Here is a 22,062-nt window from a genome sequence, read left to right on the forward strand (position 1 = left end):
CACCCGAACATTTTACCAACTTGTGAATGCTTGAAGACCTCAAACCTTAAAAGACTTTGCTGGAGCAAGGACTAGTAGAAAAGAGACTTGCTCTGACGCAATCCTCTCATTTAACCTCTAACATTGTATTAACCTCATATTGTGTTAAACTAATGCGCACCACATTGAACATAAAAGACAGAGAAGCTTGCCTACGGGTTTACTAATAAAGTGACTCGTGTGAAATTCTAAAATGGCTGCTAACGGTAAATCTTTCTTGCGCATGCTTTTTACACAGCACTGTGGGCAGTGGACCACTTTTACACTTTCAAAGGACCAACTCAAATATCACCATTATTTATATATACTGAGTTTTACTGAGTTTTTACAATAGCGTGCAGATTTCAAATACTCCCCGCCCTGAGAGTATATCCCAAATCCTTGGGCAAAGTCAATGTTGTACCAAATTATGAAAAGCACCGCCAACAGAATACTTAAATCACCATCATATATGGTTTGTAAAGTCTAGGGACAAAATTATTTCAAAAATGAAGGACGCTGTATTCGTGAATGCCAGAAAAATTCAAGATTCTTTTAATGATCCATATAAAGTGCCAGCCAACGCGTTTCGTTCCATCAAGCGGAACTTCTTCAGGGCTGTAAATCAAAAAATAAAACATACAAAAAACCCCAGTGAATTCCTTCAAAGTAACATAAATATACACATAAAATGTTATAGAAAAACATTAGACATTAAACATTGAACATTATATATACAAACAATACCCAAGTTAAAAACATTCCGTTCAAAATAAGATAAAAATGCAGCATATATGAGTGTGTTAATCTATCACTTCCTTTGGGTAAGTGTGCTGCACAATTGTATACATTGACAATATCATTATACCTTCTCAAATAATCCAAAGTAGATGAAGGAAAATCGAAATGAGAGTGAATGACCCATCCGTTGGGTCAGCTATTAATACTTAAAAAGCAGATCCACAGGGATTTATACATTTGTTTTTCAAACATCAGAAACAGCGTCAGTATCCTTGTGAGCAACTAAATTTAAGTTTTTAAATTTGCAATCATGATTCCGCACCAAACATTTTCATATCCAGACAAGTTTTAACAGTTTCTAATATCATGAATATTCATTTATTTAACCATAAGATCCCAAGGTGCTCTCCCCAATCTTGTCCACATCTTGAGCAATACGTAAAACCTTTTTCTCTAAAGGTCCACGTGCTTACAGTAACTCCTTGTCCAAAACACCACTAGGGCCAGCCCCGGCCATACGCAAAAAGAACAGTAACTCTCTCCACATTTATTTCGCAAAGTAGCGGCAGTCACATAAAAGGAAAGAAAACACACATTCTTCCTACCGCAATGAATATCATCAGCTGTTTTGTCTTCTAAGTCGCAATATCGGAAATGGATATAGGATCGGTTCCCTCAATATGAGTAATTGGTAAGCGGGCAGCTATTTGGAAATATCTGTTCAAGATATGATGTTCACCTATGATTGTATCAAGTGAAAATACATATAAGGGCAATATTAGGTCCCTCCTTTTCCACATGTACACATATTTTATAGCAAACATTTTAGCACTATCCACAAATAGAATATATAATAATAGTGTATACTTCTATACCTTATGATTTCAAAGGATATTTTTCCCGGAAATTATTCCTATGTCTCCATCTTGGTTATCGATGTAATTTGGTAATTTTCTGCATGGCACTAACCTAAAGGATATATATAATCATAATGTAACTTAATCCAATATGCGCGTTTGCTCTACATTGCTAGAATGACTCTTAGTACCAATAAGGAACTCGCATGGAATATTGGAAATGTGGGTCACATACCTTTGATAATATAACGTGCACGTCCTGCACAGTTACTTGATCAAACTTCCGTATCCTCAATGCGATTCACAGTTTCCAGTATTTAAAGGTAGTGGCCTAAAATATCAACCAATATACATATTCATGAACCACAACGGAAACTCCGCTTTCAATACCAATCTATAATAACATGCGTTTCCAAACAGCAACGTCTATGTCTGCCCGTAAGAATAGCACAAACACGGCCCCCCATGTTGGCCCCCAGTAACCACATCCGAGTGTCCACAGGACATGTATGATGTCCCCATTATCAGTGTCACTGGGCACGGCACAGAGGCGTATTCGACCGACACGAACAGCATTAGGAAAACCCCCAGGCGGTGTGTTGATAATCCACCCAACCGCTCCTATCCAAACCACAGTTGTGAGGCACCTTCCCTTAGTAAATCATTGTAACCCGCTATTAAACGTGCAACTCACTTCGGCAAAGTTATTACATTTAAGCGTGTCATAAACACAACTGGTTATATGTAACTCTTACCTCACAGGGTCAAATATTAAAGCCCCCAGTCGGCGTCTCCGCAGTCCGCACGCCAGATACTTTCCCGCAAAAGTTGCGTAGCGCCCTCTTTTCGGAAGGCTTTAAAGTGACCAATCACTGTTCAAGTGTGAGTAACGTTAGGTCCCACAGCTTTTACCACTATCATTTCAGCTAATGCGGGCGCCATTTTAGGCTAGTCACCCAGGGCTTCCGCCAGTTCTATTTCCTTAGTTGGCCTCGATCAATTATTGATAATGTCTCTAAGATGTAGGCAATACTTACACCAAGTTTTGTGTTTAACAATTAAATTTAATTTGTGAAACGCAACAAAATAATTTTTATAGTTCGTAATTTTTTCGTAATTTTATTTACATTTTTTGAAACCGTTTACTTGTTTATACCGGTTCCGTTGGATTCGAATACACTGATTATATTGTGTAGGAAATTTCAAGAATAATTATATTCATAATGCGTACTGAGCAAACTTAATATGTGTCCATTCATTTATACACATGTTCATAATTCGAGGAAGCGCATGTATACATATATGCTTTTCCTTGGGTTAGTAGGTTATTGCCTTATTCCACCATTTGTTGCCTCAATGTATTATAGCTAATGAAGTACTGTATATGAGTTGTGATGCCTGGAAGGATTTAATGCACATATCTGTGGTGTTTCCTCCATAGGCATCTATGGTACATTGGTTGATTATGTTTGGACTGTTTGTCTGCAGCCACTATGTTGCCAGCCCGGTTTTGCGCGGAATAGCTGTGACACTCTCTTATTTTCGAACGCACATATTAGGATTAGTCAAGTAGATTACAATTATCTACTCCGGAATGGAGCAATACGGTTGGTCTATTACAACCACAAGTTACATGACCTTCAGTACGCATTATGAATATAATTATTCTTGAAATTTCCTACACAATATAATCAGTGTATTCGAATCCAACGGAACCGGTATAAACAAGTAAACGGTTTCCAAAAATGTAAACAAAATTACGAAAAAATTACGAACTATAAAAATTATTTTGTTGCGTTTCACAAATTAAATTTAATTGTTAAACACAAAACTTGGTGTAAGTATTGCCTACATCTTAGAGACATTATCAATAATTGATCGAGGCCAACTAAGGAAATAGAACTGGCGGAAGCCCTGGGTGACTAGCCTAAAATGGCGCCCGCATTAGCTGAAATGATAGTGGTAAAAGCTGTGGGACCTAACGTTACTCACACGTGAACAGTGATTGGTCACTTTAAAGCCTTCCGAAAAGAGGGCGCTACGCAACTTTTGCGGGAAAGTATCTGGCGTGCGGACTGCGGAGACGCCGACTGGGGGCTTTAATATTTGACCCTGTGAGGTAAGAGTTACATATAACCAGTTGTGTTTATGACACGCTTAAAATGTAATAACTTTGCCGAAGTGAGTTGCACGTTTAATAGCGGGTTGCAATGATTTACTAAGGGAAGGTGCCTCACAACTGTGGTTTGGATAGGAGCGGTTGGGTGGATTATCAACACACCACCTGGGGGTTTTCCTAATGCTGTTCGTGTCGGTCGAATACGCCTCTGTGCCGTGCCCAGTGACACTGATAATGGGGACATCATACATGTCCTGTGGACACTCGGATGTGGTTACTGGGGGCCAACATGGGGGGCCGTTTTTGTGCTATTCTTACGGGCAGACATAGACGTTGCTGTTTGGAAACGCATGTTATTATAGATTGGTATTGAAAGCGGAGTTTCCGTTGTGGTTCATGAATATGTATATTGGTTGATATTTTAGGCCACTACCTTTAAATACTGGAAACTGTGAATCGCATTGAGGATACGGAAGTTTGATCAAGTAACTGTGCAGGACGTGCACGTTATATTATCAAAGGTATGTGACCCACATTTCCAATATTCCATGCGAGTTCCTTATTGGTACTAAGAGTCATTCTAGCAATGTAGAGCAAACGCGCATATTGGATTAAGTTACATTATGATTATATATATCCTTTAGGTTAGTGCCATGCAGAAAATTACCAAATTACATCGATAACCAAGATGGAGACATAGGAATAATTTCCGGGAAAAATATCCTTTGAAATCATAAGGTATAGAAGTATACACTATTATTATATATTCTATTTGTGGATAGTGCTAAAATGTTTGCTATAAAATATGTGTACATGTGGAAAAGGAGGGACCTAATATTGCCCTTATATGTATTTTCACTTGATACAATCATAGGTGAACATCATATCTTGAACAGATATTTCCAAATAGCTGCCCGCTTACCAATTACTCATATTGAGGGAACCGATCCTATATCCATTTCCGATATTGCGACTTAGAAGACAAAACAGCTGATGATATTCATTGCGGTAGGAAGAATGTGTGTTTTCTTTCCTTTTATGTGACTGCCGCTACTTTGCGAAATAAATGTGGAGAGAGTTACTGTTCTTTTTGCGTATGGCCGGGGCTGGCCCTAGTGGTGTTTTGGACAAGGAGTTACTGTAAGCACGTGGACCTTTAGAGAAAAAGGTTTTACGTATTGCTCAAGATGTGGACAAGATTGGGGAGAGCACCTTGGGATCTTATGGTTAAATAAATGAATATTCATGATATTAGAAACTGTTAAAACTTGTCTGGATATGAAAATGTTTGGTGCGGAATCATGATTGCAAATTTTAAAACTTAAATTTAGTTGCTCACGAGGATACTGACGCTGTTTCTGATGTTTGAAAAACAAATGTATAAATCCCTGTGGATCTGCTTTTTAAGTATTAATAGCTGACCCAACGGATGGGTCATTCACTCTCATTTCGATTTTCCTTCATCTACTTTGGATTATTTGAGAAGGTATAATGATATTGTCAATGTATATAATTGTGCAGCACACTTACCCAAAGGAAGTGATAGATTAACACACTCATATATGCTGCATTTTTATCTTATTTTGAACGGAATGTTTTTAACTTGGGTATTGTTTGTATATATAATGTTCAATGTTTAATGTCTAATGTTTTTCTATAACATTTTATGTGTATATTTATGTTACTTTGAAGGAATTCACTGGGGTTTTTTGTATGTTTTATTTTTTGATTTACAGCCCTGAAGAAGTTCCGCTTGACGGAACGAAACGCGTTGGCTGGCACTTTATATGGATCATTAAAAGAATCTTGAATTTTTCTGGCATTCACGAATACAGCGTCCTTCATTTTTGAAATAATTTTGTCCCTAGACTTTACAAACCATATATGATGGTGATTTAAGTATTCTGTTGGCGGTGCTTTTCATACTTTATTGCGCATGCGTCAACTGCATCTACGCAGTATGACGAGCTGTTGCTTGGAGGGAGTTTCTTGTGCTTGCGCAGATGCTATTAAAATGGCTGCTTTGAAACTCACATGCTTGGCATCTGCTCTGCTGAAACTAAACCAAGCTGTTTTACTAATGCTAATGCGGGGAAAGCATTAAAAAATGGGGTTAGAATAGAGATAGGTGATATACAGTGAAATCATTTATTTTTTAAATCAACATTTGTCTTCTTGGCTCTTTTATTAGTGCGTTTATTTGGCCTTTTATGTGATCCAAAGTCTGTAACCCACCTGACTTTCACACATGCGTTGTGTGAATGAGCCGGAAGAAGTGATGTGACTCTTGAACACAGTCCTAGGACGAAAAAGATACATACCCTGAAAACTAGCACCGAAGCCCGCCGAAACAAATGGGAACACATGAAAATTATACTTTTGTGTCTATTAAAATGTGAATATGGGTGGGAATAAAGATTTATGAATAAAAATTAAGGGGTGGGATATTTGAACAATGAACTGAAAGACTACATTGAAAAATAAGCATGGTGGGCCCGATTCACAGAACTAACTTAAGACAACAGAATGCACATACTACTTTTGGTATTCACAGAATGGATTTACGACTACTAACTTTACATCCACACTCGGGCCGGAAATTCCGGCCCGGAGGCAGAGCTCCCGGCCCAGAGGCGGAGCTCCTGGCCCAGAGGTGGAGATTTCAGCCATGGTTAAATCCCACCTCCGAGCCAGAAGCCCCGCCTCCAAGCCAGAAGCCAGAAGCCCCGCCTCCAAGCCGGAAGCCATGCCTCCAAGTCGGAAGCTCCGCCTCCAAGCCGGAAATCCATTCTGTGAATACCAAAAGTAGTAAGTGCATTCTGTGAATACCAAAAGTAGTAAGTTTAGGATTTTGTCTTAGGTTAATTCTGTGAATCGGGGCCGTTGTGATGATCACCTTCCCTTGCATATCCAATCAGAGTTAGTATTGTTACATTATTGAAACATTAATGGGTGGTACATGAGGAAAGGAAGAGTATGATTGAGGTAGCTTTAGTTAGTTAGTTAAGCATGAGACCGGGATGCTGTCCGAGTAAACCTGAGACGGAGATTTGATGAATGCTGCAGAGCTCGGTATGCTGACGGAGTGACGAGAGAAGCTGAAGAAGAATCGAATGCAGAACCATTTATCCTAAGCTAATTTACTTAGAAGAAGATCATGGAAGAATCTCGAGGAGAAAGAGAGTGTCAGAGAGGGGTGCTACGCAAGCGTAGGTGATAGAGAGGTCATCTATCTCGGCCTGAATCCTGTTCTGAAGCCTTCATCGCCTGATCTTTCCTGGGGAACTCTTACCAGCTCCTTGGCCAGGGGGTTGGTTTTCACACCATTCTTGGCAACTATTATTTCTGAGTAATGTGCCAATGTTCTTTTCTCTCTATCCTCTCCTTTCTGAGCATAAGTCATTGCAAGGTATAAAAGTATGTGTTTGATGATTGATTAATCAAATCTTCCTTCCTATGAGAGACGGAGACTGTATTGGATTTTGTAAGAGGTTCACATGAAATTAATTTAGATAAAGATTTAAAATACTTCCAGAGTCTGTGATAATTTATAATTGTAAGAAGATTGTATTTTATGTTATTTCACCATCAACTAGTTCGACTAATGGTTCATTACCCAGAGGAAAGAACTTTTTGATCAGAGAAAGAATAGGTAGGGAAATAAGAAGAGACTAATCTTGAAATAATAGAAAATCATATGCTTTGACTCTGACCATTGGACTCCGAGCAGGCTGCTACCGAAATCTATCGTTACTCCCAGTAAAGAAAGAGGTGAAAAAGAAACATCGAAAACAAGTATCGGGCAGCGACTTGAAAATGTGAGCGCAATGTCATGCTCACCGCAGGTTTACACACAACTCATCCCAATTTGCTAAAATGGCTGCCAGTGCGCCAGGTCACGTAATTTTCGTTGGGCGATGGAAGTAGTTCCGCTATCCTGTACCTTCCAAAACGTCATGATCCATGCATTAGCCTCCATCCTCGAGCTTGATGGAGAGCGCGCACTCCTCCTGCAGGGCCAGAAGCTGACCTCACAAGTGGAATCCAGGAGTGGATTTGAATGCCACATACTCACGCTCAGGTAAGCGGACAATAACCCAAAAGGCTTGCGCTTCCAAACAAGCGCTGCCGCCAGTAATGCGAGACAGTTAGAAAACGCTTGCTCAATTACTCGCTGCCAAGCTTCATAAAAGTATGAAACAATGTTATGAAGCACTCACAGCACCAGTAATTCCTTGGATGAATTCCACCAGAAACACACTGAACGTCAAAACTCAGTGCTTAATAGTTCTTGTACACGGACAGCAGGCTGTAAACAGGTCAAATGTCCCAACTATCCACCACTCAGAATAATGTCCTGTATATGATGGGCAGCCCACTGCTTCTGCTACACACTGCGCTGGCTGGCTCATGTTGTTAAGAAGGTTAAATGCCCCAGATTGCAGGCTGTCCAGAGAGTAAGGGACCAGGGCGTACTTTTTCATTCTAGCTTCAGGTTTCTTTGCTTTAGTCTCTTCCCTATCTTCCACATCTTCTTATGGTTCTTTCACCAAATTGTCGCCATTGTTGCAATCTGAAAGAAGTCCAGAGGTAGCTGTAGGAGGAACTGGGGTAATGAGAGGCGGACACCACGTTATTTGGGCAGTGTATATTTATTTAACTAAATCCCGGAGCACCGAGAACACGCCAGCTCTAACCCTGGCTGGAGTCACTCTCACTCCTCGTCCTCGTGCCTCCCCCGAGCTCCCAGTGTTCCCTGCCGTGTCGCGGCAGGAACACTAGAACGCAACACTACATATCTCCCTCCTTTATCAACACTGTAATTAACAAGGAACAAAACTTACAGTGTCCAAGGATAGTTCTTACTTGAAGGAATTTACGTCTTCATGTCGAACTCTCGATACCTTTTGGGCAGCACCACAGTCTTCCTGTGCGGGTGTGTTTCACCGGGGTGCACGTCCTGGTATCTCTGCTGTTGCCGGGTGGAGTCTGGTTTGGTGTCTCTGATATTTTGCTCCCCTGTGCCCATTCACCCGTTCCTTGGTGCTCCAGTTGATCGCACGGACCCTCGTCATCTGGATTTTTTGGTATGTTGGTGTTAGTCGTCTCTTGTGTACAGGTGCTCCCCATGTCGCTACTAGGTGCTTCTATTTCGGTCATGTTTTCTTCCCCCTCCGGGTTCTCGTTGTCATCTCTTCCTGGTTGTGCTTCTCCTATCCTGGTCTAATTCAACACTTTGTTGCACCTTGACATTCTGTTCTGAGTCCATATCTTTCCGTCACTTATTAAGGCTGATCTTGTGTAGACTTCTTGTACTTGAAGGGGTGTGCTATACTTGCTGTCGCCTTTCCTTCTCATCTGGGCCAACTTCACTCTGACCCACTCCCCTTTTTCCACCGACGACTCTTTGACGTTGTGCCGTTTGATGTAGTGGTCAGTGTAGATCTTCTGTGCTTTTTCTAAGTTGCTACGCACTACCGCTGGCGACCATTTGCTCTGTACTGTTCGTTGTTTCCATGCTATGTTGTCTCTAGTAAATGGGTCACATCCTCTCAGTATTTTGAAAGGGCTATATCCAGTCTTGGTGGGGGTGATATGGTACGCCCATACCGTGCTCTTAAGTTCTGCCTCCCAATTCTTTCCAGCGTTGATGGCTGCCTGTACTGACCCCATGATCACCCGGTTAAATCTTTCCGCTAGGCCGTTCCCGGCAGGATGATATACCGGGGTGTGCTTAACCTGTATTCCGTTACGTTTCATGAAAGCGTTCCATTTGTCTGACGTAAATTGAGGTCCATTATCACAAGTTATGACTCTTGGTATTCCTTCTCTCAGGAAGGTGGCTGTGAGGAATGTCAGTACAGTGTCGGTGTCCACGGTTTCGCACACATCAACTTCCGGCCACTTTGAGTACCTGTCTACTAAACCTATTGCATATTTGAGTACACTCTGTGCGTCTAAAATGGGGCCTAGTATGTCCACTGCCAATTCTTCCCATGGATTTACCGGATTGGCAAATTTCCCTAGTGGGGGGTCTCAGAGTGGTCTGCGTCTTGTCGGCGTTGCCGCACTGTACACATTCCCTGACATGCTTCTCCACCTGGTTGTCTAGCAGCAGCCACCAGTATGGTTGCTTGGCCCTCTGTTTAGTCTTCACTATGCCCAGATGTCCTTCATGCAGGATTGAGAGTAATCGGTTTATCATTAGGCTTGGCGGATTGATCCTTCAGGTTCTACCTGCTGCATTACAGATTTGAGCTAAGCCCACACCGGCGGTAGTTGGGGGGGGAGGGTAGGGGAGGGGTAGTTGGGAGTTTTGTAGATTACAAGGGAGGGGATTGGAAGATAGGTGACTGGTGAGGCGACATTTGAATACACTAAGGGGTTTCCCGACTGGGGGGTCGGCATACCGAGCTTGGTTCTCCTGAGGGCACCCAGGTAGGGAGGCTAATTGGATGAGGGAGGTTTACTGGAGCACACTAGTACTGTTTCTTTGCAACCATTGTAGGAATCATGGGGTGGGGTATTTGGGGGGCCCAGGGAATGGGGAGATATAGAAAAGCAGATCATTGACCGGGCAAACACTGCTGCCTCTTTTGATCTTCTGCACTTAGAGTTTCATAGCTATCACCGCCCGGCCTCCGGGATGTGGGCTAAATGGCTGTGTGATGTTTCATGTACGACATGTGCGGGATGTCTATAAGAGGTGGGAGGGGGGAACCAACTATTTGTACATTTCTGAATCTGCAATAAAAACACATTTAAAAATAAATAAATAAATAAATAAATAAATCATTAGGCTTGGCGGAACTATCTTGTCTCCTCGTAGTATGAATACACCGTTGTCTCCAACTGACAGTTCCTCTCGTACTTCATAGTATTTGCGATGTTCTGCTCCCAAGTGCTTCTTCTCAGGCCGTCCAGTAACTATGAACCGTTTTAGTGTTGTGAGACTTGCATCTTTGTCGTACGCCTCCTTCCATTCCTGTGCACTCATGACTGCTTCCTGGTCTTCTGTGAAGGCTATGGTGTATGCCTCTTCGCCCGTTTGCTGGGGCACGTCTTTCATCGCTGCAGCCCTGCTGAGGAAGTCTGCGCCCTTGTTTTTGGCACCTGGGATGTACTCAACATCGTACACATAGTCCAGCAACTGCAGCGTCATTTTTGCTATGCGAGGGGTAGCACTCGCATGCCCACTGGATGTGAGCACCTTTACTAACGGCTTGTGGTCTGTTCTAAGCAGGAACCTGGAGCCCCAAAGGAATTGGCGGAATCTCTCCATTCCCCAGATCGCCGCCAGCATCTCCTTTTCTATCACACTGAACTTTTCTTCGTTCGGGCTTAGGGATCTTGAAGCGAAGCTGACTGTCATTTCACCTTCCCCAGACCTTTCAATAAGGACTGCCCCTAACTCCCTGTCACTTGCATCTGTGGTGAGGATGGACAACGCTTGTTGGTCAAAGCCTTGTAGAGGCACTGCTTCACAGATGTCCTCCTTTAATTGTCGAAATTCCTCTTGAGTTGCCTCCGACCATGCAAAGTGAGGTACAAATATGCTATAGAATTCCGCCATTCCTAGGAAAGAGCGGACGTCCTCTTTGCTTCTAGGTGTGGGAGCATCCTTTATAGCTTTGGCATTCGTCTGTTTGGACGCGACTCCTTTGTCACTGATCTCGTGGCCCAGGTACGTGACTGATGTTAATCCAAACTTGCACTTGTCCCACTCAGCCGTGAGACCGTTTCGCGCTAGAATGTGCAGAACTTTGGTTAGCTTGGCGTCATGGTCGGATTTGGTTTTCCCCATGATCAGGATATCGTCTTAAAAGTATTGTACCCCTTCTGTGTCCCTGAAAAGTGTATGCATTAACTTCTGGAACACCGCTGCGGCGGATGCTAGACCGAATGGCATCCGCCGGAACCGGTAGCACCCAAATGGCGTGATGAACGAAGTTAGTTTCTTGCACGTGGGATGTAGTGCGATCTGGTGGTATGCTGAGGTCAGGTCTATGGTGGAGAACCATTTGATACCCTTCGTCTGGGCAAACATTTCATTTATCTGGGACAACGGGAACTTATCTATGATGATGTTTTTGTTGAGCTCGTGCAGGTCTATGCATAGGCGTACCTTCCCATTGGGCTTCCGGGCAACGACCAAGGGTGTCAGCCATTCCGCGCTCTCGTTGGGCTCTATTACTCCGTTGTCTTCCGAGCGCTGCAGTTCTTGTTGTACTGCGCCCCGGCAGTTAAATGGTATGTTCCACACTTTGTGCCTCAAGGGTTTGGCCCCCTCCTTGAGGCATATTTTGTGAGTGAATTTTGTCAGCTTACCGATGGTGCCTCCAAAGACCGTCGTGAAACTCGTCTTCCACGTGTTGGCTTTGTCAGTTCGTGCGTGATCCATCATCAGCACTTGCGTCTTGCCTCCTGGGTTTAGTTGGATCCCTAATTCTCCTTGATCCAAACATCCCAGCACTGATGGTCCCTTCTCTGCCACATATAGCTTCCCTTCAGCCATAGGTAATCTGAATTCAAACTGTAGAGGGCGGTAGCCCACCATGGGAATGGGTTCTTCTGTGAAGGTGACCGGATGGATGTCTGGAGGAAGAAGGTGGACGCCTATGCTCCTCACAAAGCAGGGCCGGACTGGGAACCAAAACCGGCCCTGGCAAAGTGCTCGGCCGACCCCCCCACCCCCTGGGAGGGGTGCGACCTCGCTCTTTGCCAGGGCCGGTTTTCGGCCGATTTTGTTACAGGGCCGTTTTTGTAGCAACGCTGCAAAAACGGCCCTGTAACAAAAACGGCCCCCAGGGGCCCAAAACCGGCCCCCACCCTTGCGGCGCACCGGGGGATTGCCCGGTGCCTGCAACGGCCAGTCCGGGCCTGTCACAAAGTCTCTGTCCCAAATGCAGGTTTGTATGATGGTGTAGGGAGACCCTGAGTCAGCGACCATGGAGACTTGGATCCCGCCAATGAAAAGGTCGCACAATGGTTTGCGCGTCCTGGAGTAGTCTATGCCTAGGACTAGGTCATCAACGCACAGCACACTGTCTTCCTCGTCTTCACCTCCTCCTTCTTCTGAGTCCCGCGCCACATACTTGATTGACGTCTTCCGGGGTTTGCGCCTACAGACTTTCTCAAACTGTCCCATTATTCCGCAGTATATGCATTTGGCTCTGAAGGCACGGCATCGTTTGTCGTTGGGAGCGTGTGCCCAGCTTCCACACCTATAGCAACTCTTCTTGTCTTCTCCTTGGAGTCTCTGGTTCATGGGCATTTCGTGGACGTACTTCTTGGGCTGTCTCGATCCTCTCGAGGGAGGTTGCCTCCGCTCCTGGGTACTGACATCTGTGACTTTGCCCACTGTTGCACTGCTAGCGCTGTCCTTTTTGGCGGCCTGCGCACACCTCTTCAAGAGTTCCGCTTTTTTGACCGAGGTGTCACCGCTGACCCACAACTTTTCCTGTATGGATGTATTCACTGTGTCCGTGATGATCTGGTCCATTATGAAGTCATCATGAAGTCCTCCGAATTTACATGTGACTGCCAATCTCTTCAATGCTGCTACATAGTCGTCCACTGACTCCCCCGCGTTCTGTTTCCGTTGAAAGAAGTTGAAGCGATCGATCGCGGTGCACACCACTGGTTGGTAGTGGCAGTCCAGGTCTTCTATGGCATTTTGGAAGACATCATCATCATCTTGGGGCCTTGTCCTCTTGACTAGGTTCATGTACACCCTGATGCCTTCTGGGCCTAGATTGTGTAGTAGGATCTTCTTTTTCCGCTTGCTCGGAAAGTCTTCGCCCCCTTCGTCCTCCAGCGTCGACAGGTAGTTCAGGAAGTATTCCTTCCAGTCTTCCCATTTCATGGCCGGCTCTCCCGGTTTCGGTAGGAAAGGAACCGGATTCGTGAGAGAGAAGGTTTGGGCGCACATGGCTGCTCGCCACTGCGGTGGTGGTGGATCTTCGTAAGTCCTGGGCGGGGGCTCCCCGGTGCACTCTGCTCGCACGGGCTTGCTGTCCTTGCTTGCGGCGCAAGGTTCTCTCCCCTCCCTGCTTGTCCTTAGTGCGCCAGGTTCAGATCTCTCCCGGCTGCTTGACGTACCTTCTGCTGCTGGCACGTGGTATGGTAGCTTCTGGCCTATGAGGTACCCTGCGAGTGGCCCTGGGGTCCGCAGCTCATCTGTGACCTCCTGTCCGCTTAGCTGCCTGGTGGTGGTGCTCCACCTTGGAGTGTGTTCCAATGAGGTGGTGCCCCGATTGGCTCTCACTGTGTGCCCCTGGGGAGTGGTGGGCAGCACCCTCTCTTGCTGTGCTCCTGGTGTGCTTGCCTCTACTGCTTTGGAAAAGTACCACTTCCTACTAGGTCAGTTGCTCCTGGTTGCTGGTGGGGGCAGGCCTGTTGAGGGTATGTGGGGAAAACACCTCCTGGGCCCTCTACTGTTGCTCATGGGCTGTGGATGTGTGTTCCTGCACTGACTGCTGTTGGGCGCCCAACTCTCTGGGGGAGGAGCAATGCTGCACTCACTGTTCTGCAGCCCAAGTGCTCCTCGCGCTGTGTAGGCTGGTACCGGCTCTTCCTTGTGCTTCACATGCACCGGCCCGCAGCTCTTCGCCGCTGTCTGTGAATTGTCGGCGAGTGTTCCCCCCGCCCCGCTGTTCCGCTGCCGTGCTCCTGATGGGGCCCCCCGCAGTCCGCGCGGCGGTTATCGGGGCCAACCATGGCGTGTCTGCCTCCCCAGCCTCGGCGCCAATTTGTAGGAGGCCCTGGGGTAATGAGAGGCGGACACCACGTTATTTGGGCAGTGTATATTTATTTAACTAAATCCCGGAGCGCCGGGAACACGCCAGCTCTAACCCCGGCTGGAGTCACTCTCACTCCCCGTCCTCATGCCTCCCCCGAGCTCCCAGCGTTCCCTGCCATGACGGGGCAGGAACACTAGAAAGCTACACTACAGTAGCCATATCGTAGTTATAAGTAGAAGGTTTATTAAGCTTACTTACACGTTTAGATGGTAAGTAGGAGAAAGGAAGTTGAGCCCCACCAGAAGCAGCATACTTCCTGCAAGGGACAACACACTCAAACTGTCTCTCTGTCAACGACACCAGGCATTCCAGCATTCCACTACTTCATTAAGCATTCCAACATTCCACACACATTACATTCATACTGGCTGCGCAGCAGGGAACAGGAAACTAAGGGAAAGGATGCACAGTAACAAAAAAGTCACAACAGGATGCTTATGTAGCGAAAACCTATTATACAAATGAGAGTGTTTGCGTCTGCAACATAGGTTACACCTGGCTCCAGTAATTGCTAATAGCGCTCCATATGAAATTTGGAGCAGACAACCAAGGTCTCGAGAAATGTTCTTTGTAGATTGTATACATTCACTTCAATGGAGATATTGGACTTGACAAAGCAGTGATAAGGGCAATTAGGGAAACTCTAAAGTTAAGGTGTCTATTTTAACACACCAAATGTTAAGTCTTTGTAACTTGGCAACTAGTAATATTCACAATCAGAATTCGAAATGTTCATGAGTTGTACAACTGTCAATTCGCTATGTAACGAAATGCTAGAATTATCACGCTAATCCAATTGTGTATACACCTATATTACAGTGGGCATGTCAAATTTTCATGAACATATTTACTATGTAGACTGACTGTAGCACTCATTTATGTTCAACGTATAACAACTTTAACATTTCAAAACAGATCTAAACAAAATCAATAAAACGAAAAGAAAGTGACTTACCTGATAGTAAGATTTGATTTGTTTCACTAAAATAGCAATATTTTGTACTCTAAGAGATGTATCGTTGTTCACTTTCATATTCAGTCTTTGATTTGCTAATTTGGGGTTGCTGTAAGAAAAAAAAAGGAAGCTTACAGAACAAAGAATACATTTATTTGCTAGTACCACGCATGTTTTAGCAATAAACATACATTATCAATTACAATATAATCTTATTTTAATTCACAAGAAATCACAGAGATTCATAGAGACCGATGGGCTGAGAGGTTAGTGAACTGTTTGTCTTTTCATGTACTAAAAACGTTTTGGGCCTGATTCCCAAAGGTAAACGTACACTTCTGTGTAAGTTTACGTTTGTTTTGGAATTTACAAACTACAATATACTAGTAAGTTTACTACTGCAAAGCTCCGACTGCGGAGCCTCCGCCGTTGTAAATGTACTATATGAAAACAGAGTTTGTGAATTCCAAACCAAACGTAAACCTACACAAAAGTTTATAAGTACTACTGTGAGTCAGGCCCTTGATGTTTTTCCAACTTACAAAAGAAGGTATTTTTCATTGTCAGCAGAACTTTAACACTGACATTTTTCAGAATGTGAACTAGGATGTACGGCACCACCTCTTAAAGGGTTTGTCTTCACAGTGTCTTCCCCTCCAGGCACCTGTATCTGGAAACAAGAATAAGGCTACTGACACCAGCTGGCAATCAAAATATATGCGGTGTAGCAGGGACGATGATGGGGGAAAGTACTTAAACAGGACCTCTAAGATAGGCACACATGATTCTACTTGGAGTGAAGTATGGCATACTGGTTGACCTACGCGTCTGAGCAGGTGATTGCTTTTAGTGTGTCCCTCTGAAGCACTACACCCTTTATAACACCACAGACTGACTGTCTCTTCCTCCATTCTAACACACTGGCTCAGCTTCTATTCTGCCAATGTGGGGTAATACCTGATGTCATCCACCCTCATGAGTCCCTACCCCTCCCCTGACTTCAAAGAGGCCAAAAGACAGTGTACAGTCCGATGACACAGACCCATGTTGCACAGCCCTGGCAATAACCTTCCTCGCTGCAAGGGAACCCCAGCTTTGCTTTAGGATGTAAGAGCAAGGCTCTTGGGAAAGTAAGGCCCCAGGAATTATCTGTTCCCTTGCCCTAAGTCCTCATGGATGGAGAACATTCTATCAGGCACATGCATCAACATTGAAGTTTGCGATTCCTTAATTGCGAAAAATAAGTAATCGCAATTAAGGAATCGCAAACTGCAATGCATCAAGAAATCGCTAAATAAATTGCGATTTCTAAAAATTCCTTAATTGCGATTCTCAATTTAAGAATCGCAATTAAGGAATCCCTTCCCATTCATTCCTATGGGCCTAGAGGCCCATAGGAATGAATGGGAAGACATTCTCATTTTGTGAATCGCAATTAAGGAATCGCAAAATGAGAATGCAATTTCAAGGTTGCAGGGGGGGTCCAAAGGACACCCTGTTGCACCCCTGAAATTGGGGCATGTGTGTGCGTCAAATGGCACTTTGAAAAATGCACTTTTGTGCATTTTTCAAAGTTTTCGCAAATTACCATGAAGGACAACTTCATGGTAATTTGCACCCCTTATTTGCGAATTCACAAATTTTAAAAGTTTGATGCATTGCATTTAAGGAATCTCAATTTGAGATTCCTTAAATGCAATTGCAATTTAAGAAATCGCAATTTTGTGATTTCTTAAATTACGAGAACAACAAAATGCATAATGCATCCCAAAAATAGAAATTGCATTCGTAAACGGCCGAATTTTGCGATTCGCACCGTTTGCGAATGCAATTTCCTTTGATGCATGTGCCCGTATATCTCCCTTCGGGTTCCATGCACTTTGACACATGCTCTGTCATAAGACATAAGGTTAATAGAATCTCAAAAGCAAATGATATTTACATTTTATACTTTTGTGATCAAAAACAAAAACAACTGAGTGTATGTCTCATTTACCATCAGTTCAGCAAGTCTAGGTTTATCAAAGCCCATTATATACTGGAATACTTGTGAACAAGCAGTGCATTTACCAGTAAAATATACATGTACATAGACATATTTTCATATTTCGTTTTTTCATTAAAACATTTTGTCAACTTTTCGCATATATTAGAGAGAAATTCATTTTAACAAATTAACTTGCAAAATCAAGTGTGCATGAGATTTCCTTTGATAGGCAAAAGGTTTAGAAGGAATGTGTCCAATCCTCTGGGTGGCACTTCAATTTATTAATTTTGACTTGTCTTTGCCATTTGCAGAAGGAGAATAGTAACAGGCAAGAAAAGGTGCATCTCAGTTCCCAAGACAAAGTGTGTGTGTGTATATATATATATATATATATATATATATATATATATATATATATATATCATGATAATTCCCCAAAAACATCCACTTCGCTTGGATACATGGGCACGGACTCCGTCGGAATATGTGCATAAATAATTTTTATTGCTCGCATCAACTCGTCATTACGCATTTCGGTCACCACACGTGACCTTGATAGATATAGATATATATATATATATATATATAAATAATCAGCAATAGTGTCAGTGTAGTTATGATTAGGTCAGAGTTTTCATAGGAATGGCATTTTCAGTTTTCTTAACTCTGGCACCATTTGACAAATCTGAACGACACCTCCCAAAAGAAACATTCTGTCAATTTGGATCCTACATGGAATATTTTGTTGATCTGTCAAGCACTGACCAATAAAAAGTGGATTCTTAAAAGTGCCATTTTCCATTTTAAATCTCAGAGCATTCTTTGCAGTGCATAAAAAACAGCTGAAAGGACATACACCAAATTTAGCACAAAGGTAGAACTTTTTTGAAGGATTGTGCCTTTCTTGGATTTGGTATAAATCAGTTCAGTAGTTTTCTAGAAATTAAAGTCTAAAAAGATGCTCAGATTGGACCAGAAGAGTTTACATGCTAGGGATATCTGAACCATTAATTTGCAAATGATCCATGGTGCTTGTACACAGACCTCTGGAGCTCCAAAATTAAAATAAATACTCAGATCTGAATGATTGAGCCAGCTTTTCCTCCCATCAGCCTTTTTGGTACCACAGATTCGAAGTTGGATCTCTGGTACTGGGACCATCTGATTTGCTTGCTGCTACATCCAGAGAAAATGTTGTGGCTGCCATTATAGAACACTGCTACTGGGTGCTCGTGTCCCAAGACTGAAAACAAATAGGCACATAATGGGGAGGGTGAGCACATCTCAACTCCTGGGCCTATGTGAGGAAGGGTCAAAGTTGAGAAATGAAACTGCTGAGTTTTTCATGGTATGCGTGGATCTTCGGCAGTCATGGTTCTGCTGTACTGGCAAGCTTCCAGTACCTGGTGATGCAAAACCCGGGCTTGCTTCATGTTTCCATGTTAACCTATGGTAGCATCCACTGCTCCCAGATAAGGGTCTTCAACCTAAGCAATAATGAAAAGCATTGGCATAGCCAATAGGTCTCGCTTTTGGGACCTAATAAGTATTTAGTTATGCAGCACAATATCATTGGTGCAATAACATCAACTGTTGCATGGCTAAAAACGTATAAGGTCCCAAAGGCGAGACCTATTGGCTATGCCAATGCTTTTTTTTAGAGGCCTGGCATGCAGTAAGAAAGGTAAGAAAAGTACCAACCCGAAGGGCAAGGTCTAGAGAGAAATAAGATAGGAAGAGAGGTGAGTTATAATGAGATAGCACAAATAGAAAGGTGAAGCACAGAATGACAGGTCAGGTAAACAAAGCAGAGAGGCAGGTAGAGCCGATGGGATGAAAAATAGAAAGATATGAGTAGTAGAGAAAAAAGAGGTGCAGATGAGGTAGAGAGATGAGGCTAATACAGAGGAAGGGCGAGGGAGATGTAGAGAATGGTGAAATAGGGAGAGAGAGACAGAGGTAAGACAGATGTATTAAACAAGCGAAACATTGGAAGCAGAGAGAGTGAACAGAAACAGTGAAGGAGATAGAAAAAGAGATGAAAGCAAAGGGAGTGATAGATGGAGTGGAAGAGGTAGAGAGACCACTGTAGAGAGAAAGAAATAAAATAATGTGAAAGGTGAGGGAAAGAGGACAACAATAAAAAGAAAGACATAGAAGGCCAATAGGTGAGGTAAATTGAGAGGCTAGATAGTGTACGAGAGGTGGGAAGAGAGATGAGGCAGTGAGTTGTGAGGCAGAGAGAGAAATGAAAGAGAGAATGGTGAGGTAGAAAGAGGCATGCAAGAATTAGAGAAAGGTAAGTTATGGATGGCAAAAATGATAGAAAGGGTAAGATAAAGAGAGATGAAATTAAGAGGGAGGTGAAGTAAATGGAAGACAAATGTAGGGGGATGAGATGCAAACACAGCAGCAAGATGCAGAAAGAAGAGAAAGTAGAGAGAGAGAGAGAGAGAGAGAAAGAGAGAGAGGCACTTGAGGAGAAGAGAGGGGCAGAGAACTGACCGAGAGCTAGAGATCTATAGGTAGGATCGGAGAGAGGTGGCAAGTTGAGGTCATGAGCGGTAAGTGCTGTGGGGCACTGAGGTTTATTGAAAGAGAGGTGTGACGTACAGAGAGAGAGTTTAAAGGTAGAGCAATAGTGTGGTAGGTACGTAGCCATGTATAAATAGACAGGTAAAAAGGGAGTGTTTAGGTAAAGGAATGAGACATGGGACAGAAAGGTGCGACAGAGAAAGAAATGTATTGGGTGGTATAGAGAAGTGACAGCTAGTCACAGAGTGTGGTATGTAGAGAAGTAAGTTAGAGAGAAGGGCAGGGATTTAGTCTCTGGTCAGGTAAAAAGAGTTAACTTACAACAAGAGAGGAAGAGGGAGAGATGAAGGAGGGAAATGTGAGTAGAGGTGGGAGGTAGAGAGGCAAATCAAACAGGAGCTAAGAGTAAGTTAATGGGAGGCAGACAGAACGTGGAGAGGTAAAGAAGGTTTAGCAAGAAAGGGAAATGGATGATAGAGCAGGATGTAGGTGAGGTAGAGAAAGAGGTGGATAGAGAGGTTGAGAATCGTGGGATAGGTAGAGAAAGGACGAGTCAGAAGGGGTAAGAGGAAGGTGGTAACACACAGAAAGAGAGAGAACAAGAAAGAGTGAGAGATAGTCTTTTGTTTTGTTCACTTATCAGGGTGGGCCTTAAAAGATGGGGGCCCTCGGCAATTGACCAAGAAGCCTTAAAGCAGACTTAACGGTCATTACCTCTAAAGGGGAATTTTACAGCACAAATATATTTTGGGGAAAAAAGCCAAATGTTTTTATTTCCTTTAAGTTTTCCCAACATTGAATAAAATCAAGTCACTGGCTTATATGACATTTCACATAGGAGAAAGATATACCTACATAGTGACAAGACACTTCCCTTCCTCACTCACGGATTGCAAAATACGTCAGTAACAATAAACAGAGAGAATAAATGTGTGCACAGCTGAGGACAACCTGTCTCCTCCATCTGTGCCCAAATACATCTCTTATGACTCAGAATCCTCTCAGATGTATGCATCCTATCAAAGGGCCAAGTGACCTGGGACAAGCCAAGGCTAGTGATCCCTCCTTTAAATGTATGAGTAGAGATTTCCACAGTGTTTCAAATTTACTATCCCGACACCTCAAGTCCCATGACAGTCTTTCCATAGGAAACAGCTTCAGTAGAGCAAGCGTGAAAGGAAAAGAGGAAGTGCGAGCTAAGAGAGTTAGAGAGAGAGAAAGAGAGAGAGAGAGAGAGAGAAAGAAGAAGAGATTGGTAAGTAGTCAGAGATAAGGAAGTGAGATAGACAGTGGCGGAGAGAACGACTGATAAGAGGAAAGACAGAGACAGAGAGCAAGATACAGGAAGAAGACATACCCAGAGACTAAAGAAATAGAGAGAGAAAGTGAAAGAGGATGAGAGTGGTGAAACAGAAGCTCAGAGAGACAAACGCGTGCCTTGCGCTAAAAGTAAAAAAAAATTAAAAAGGCGTGCAGGCTGCAGCGGGAGGTGCGTGCGCACTGGGGAGAGCTCTTTTTCAAAGCACATACTTGTGCTTGTGGCGCGCGGCTGCGCACTACCGCAAGCTGTATGCCGCCACAAGCATGAGTATGTGCTTTGAAAAAAGAGCTGCACGACGGCTAAAGGTCTCCTATGCAGCGCGCATGCGTAGGCGAGACCTAAAAAACAACCAACACCTTCCCACTAAAAGATGGAACAGAGAAAGAGATAAATAGCATGCTAAACTTGAACAGTACACAAATAGTGTATGTTCTCAAATGCCCCTTTAACCTAAAGGATGTGGGAAGCACCCGATGTACACCATATGTACTTGAAAAAAGAATTCTGGAACAACCAGGGGCTATCAAGAGATGTTATTATACATATGCAAGTGCCAAACACTAGGAAAAAGGCCATGGAGATGACATACAAATATTGTAATATTATGCAATAGATGGAGAGAGAAATCAAGTAAGAGGTGGAAACACAACAAGAAGGCTGAGACAATTAGGACCATTCTAAATTTTAAGAATGGAGACAATGGAACCATTCAGGTAAAAAAAGACGA

The 22,062-nt window shown here is 43.5% G+C and overlaps 1 protein-coding gene across 4 annotated transcripts in view; it reads right to left on the minus strand.

Annotated features, from left to right (window-relative positions):
- Positions 1 to 22,062, minus strand: part of CCDC88A (coiled-coil and HOOK domain protein 88A) — an 822,041-nt gene that overhangs the window by 647,838 nt on the left and 152,141 nt on the right. For all 4 annotated transcript variants that reach the window (XM_078649494.1, XM_078649496.1, XM_078649495.1 and 1 more), the window contains exon 3: positions 15,493 to 15,601. In XM_078649494.1, the coding sequence (XP_078505620.1) occupies positions 15,493 to 15,601 (109 nt within the window). The remainder of the gene's footprint in view (positions 1 to 15,492; positions 15,602 to 22,062) is intronic.

This window comes from Lissotriton helveticus, chromosome 6 (assembly GCF_964261635.1).
Source record: "Lissotriton helveticus chromosome 6, aLisHel1.1, whole genome shotgun sequence".
Lineage (NCBI taxonomy): Eukaryota > Metazoa > Chordata > Amphibia > Caudata > Salamandridae > Lissotriton > Lissotriton helveticus.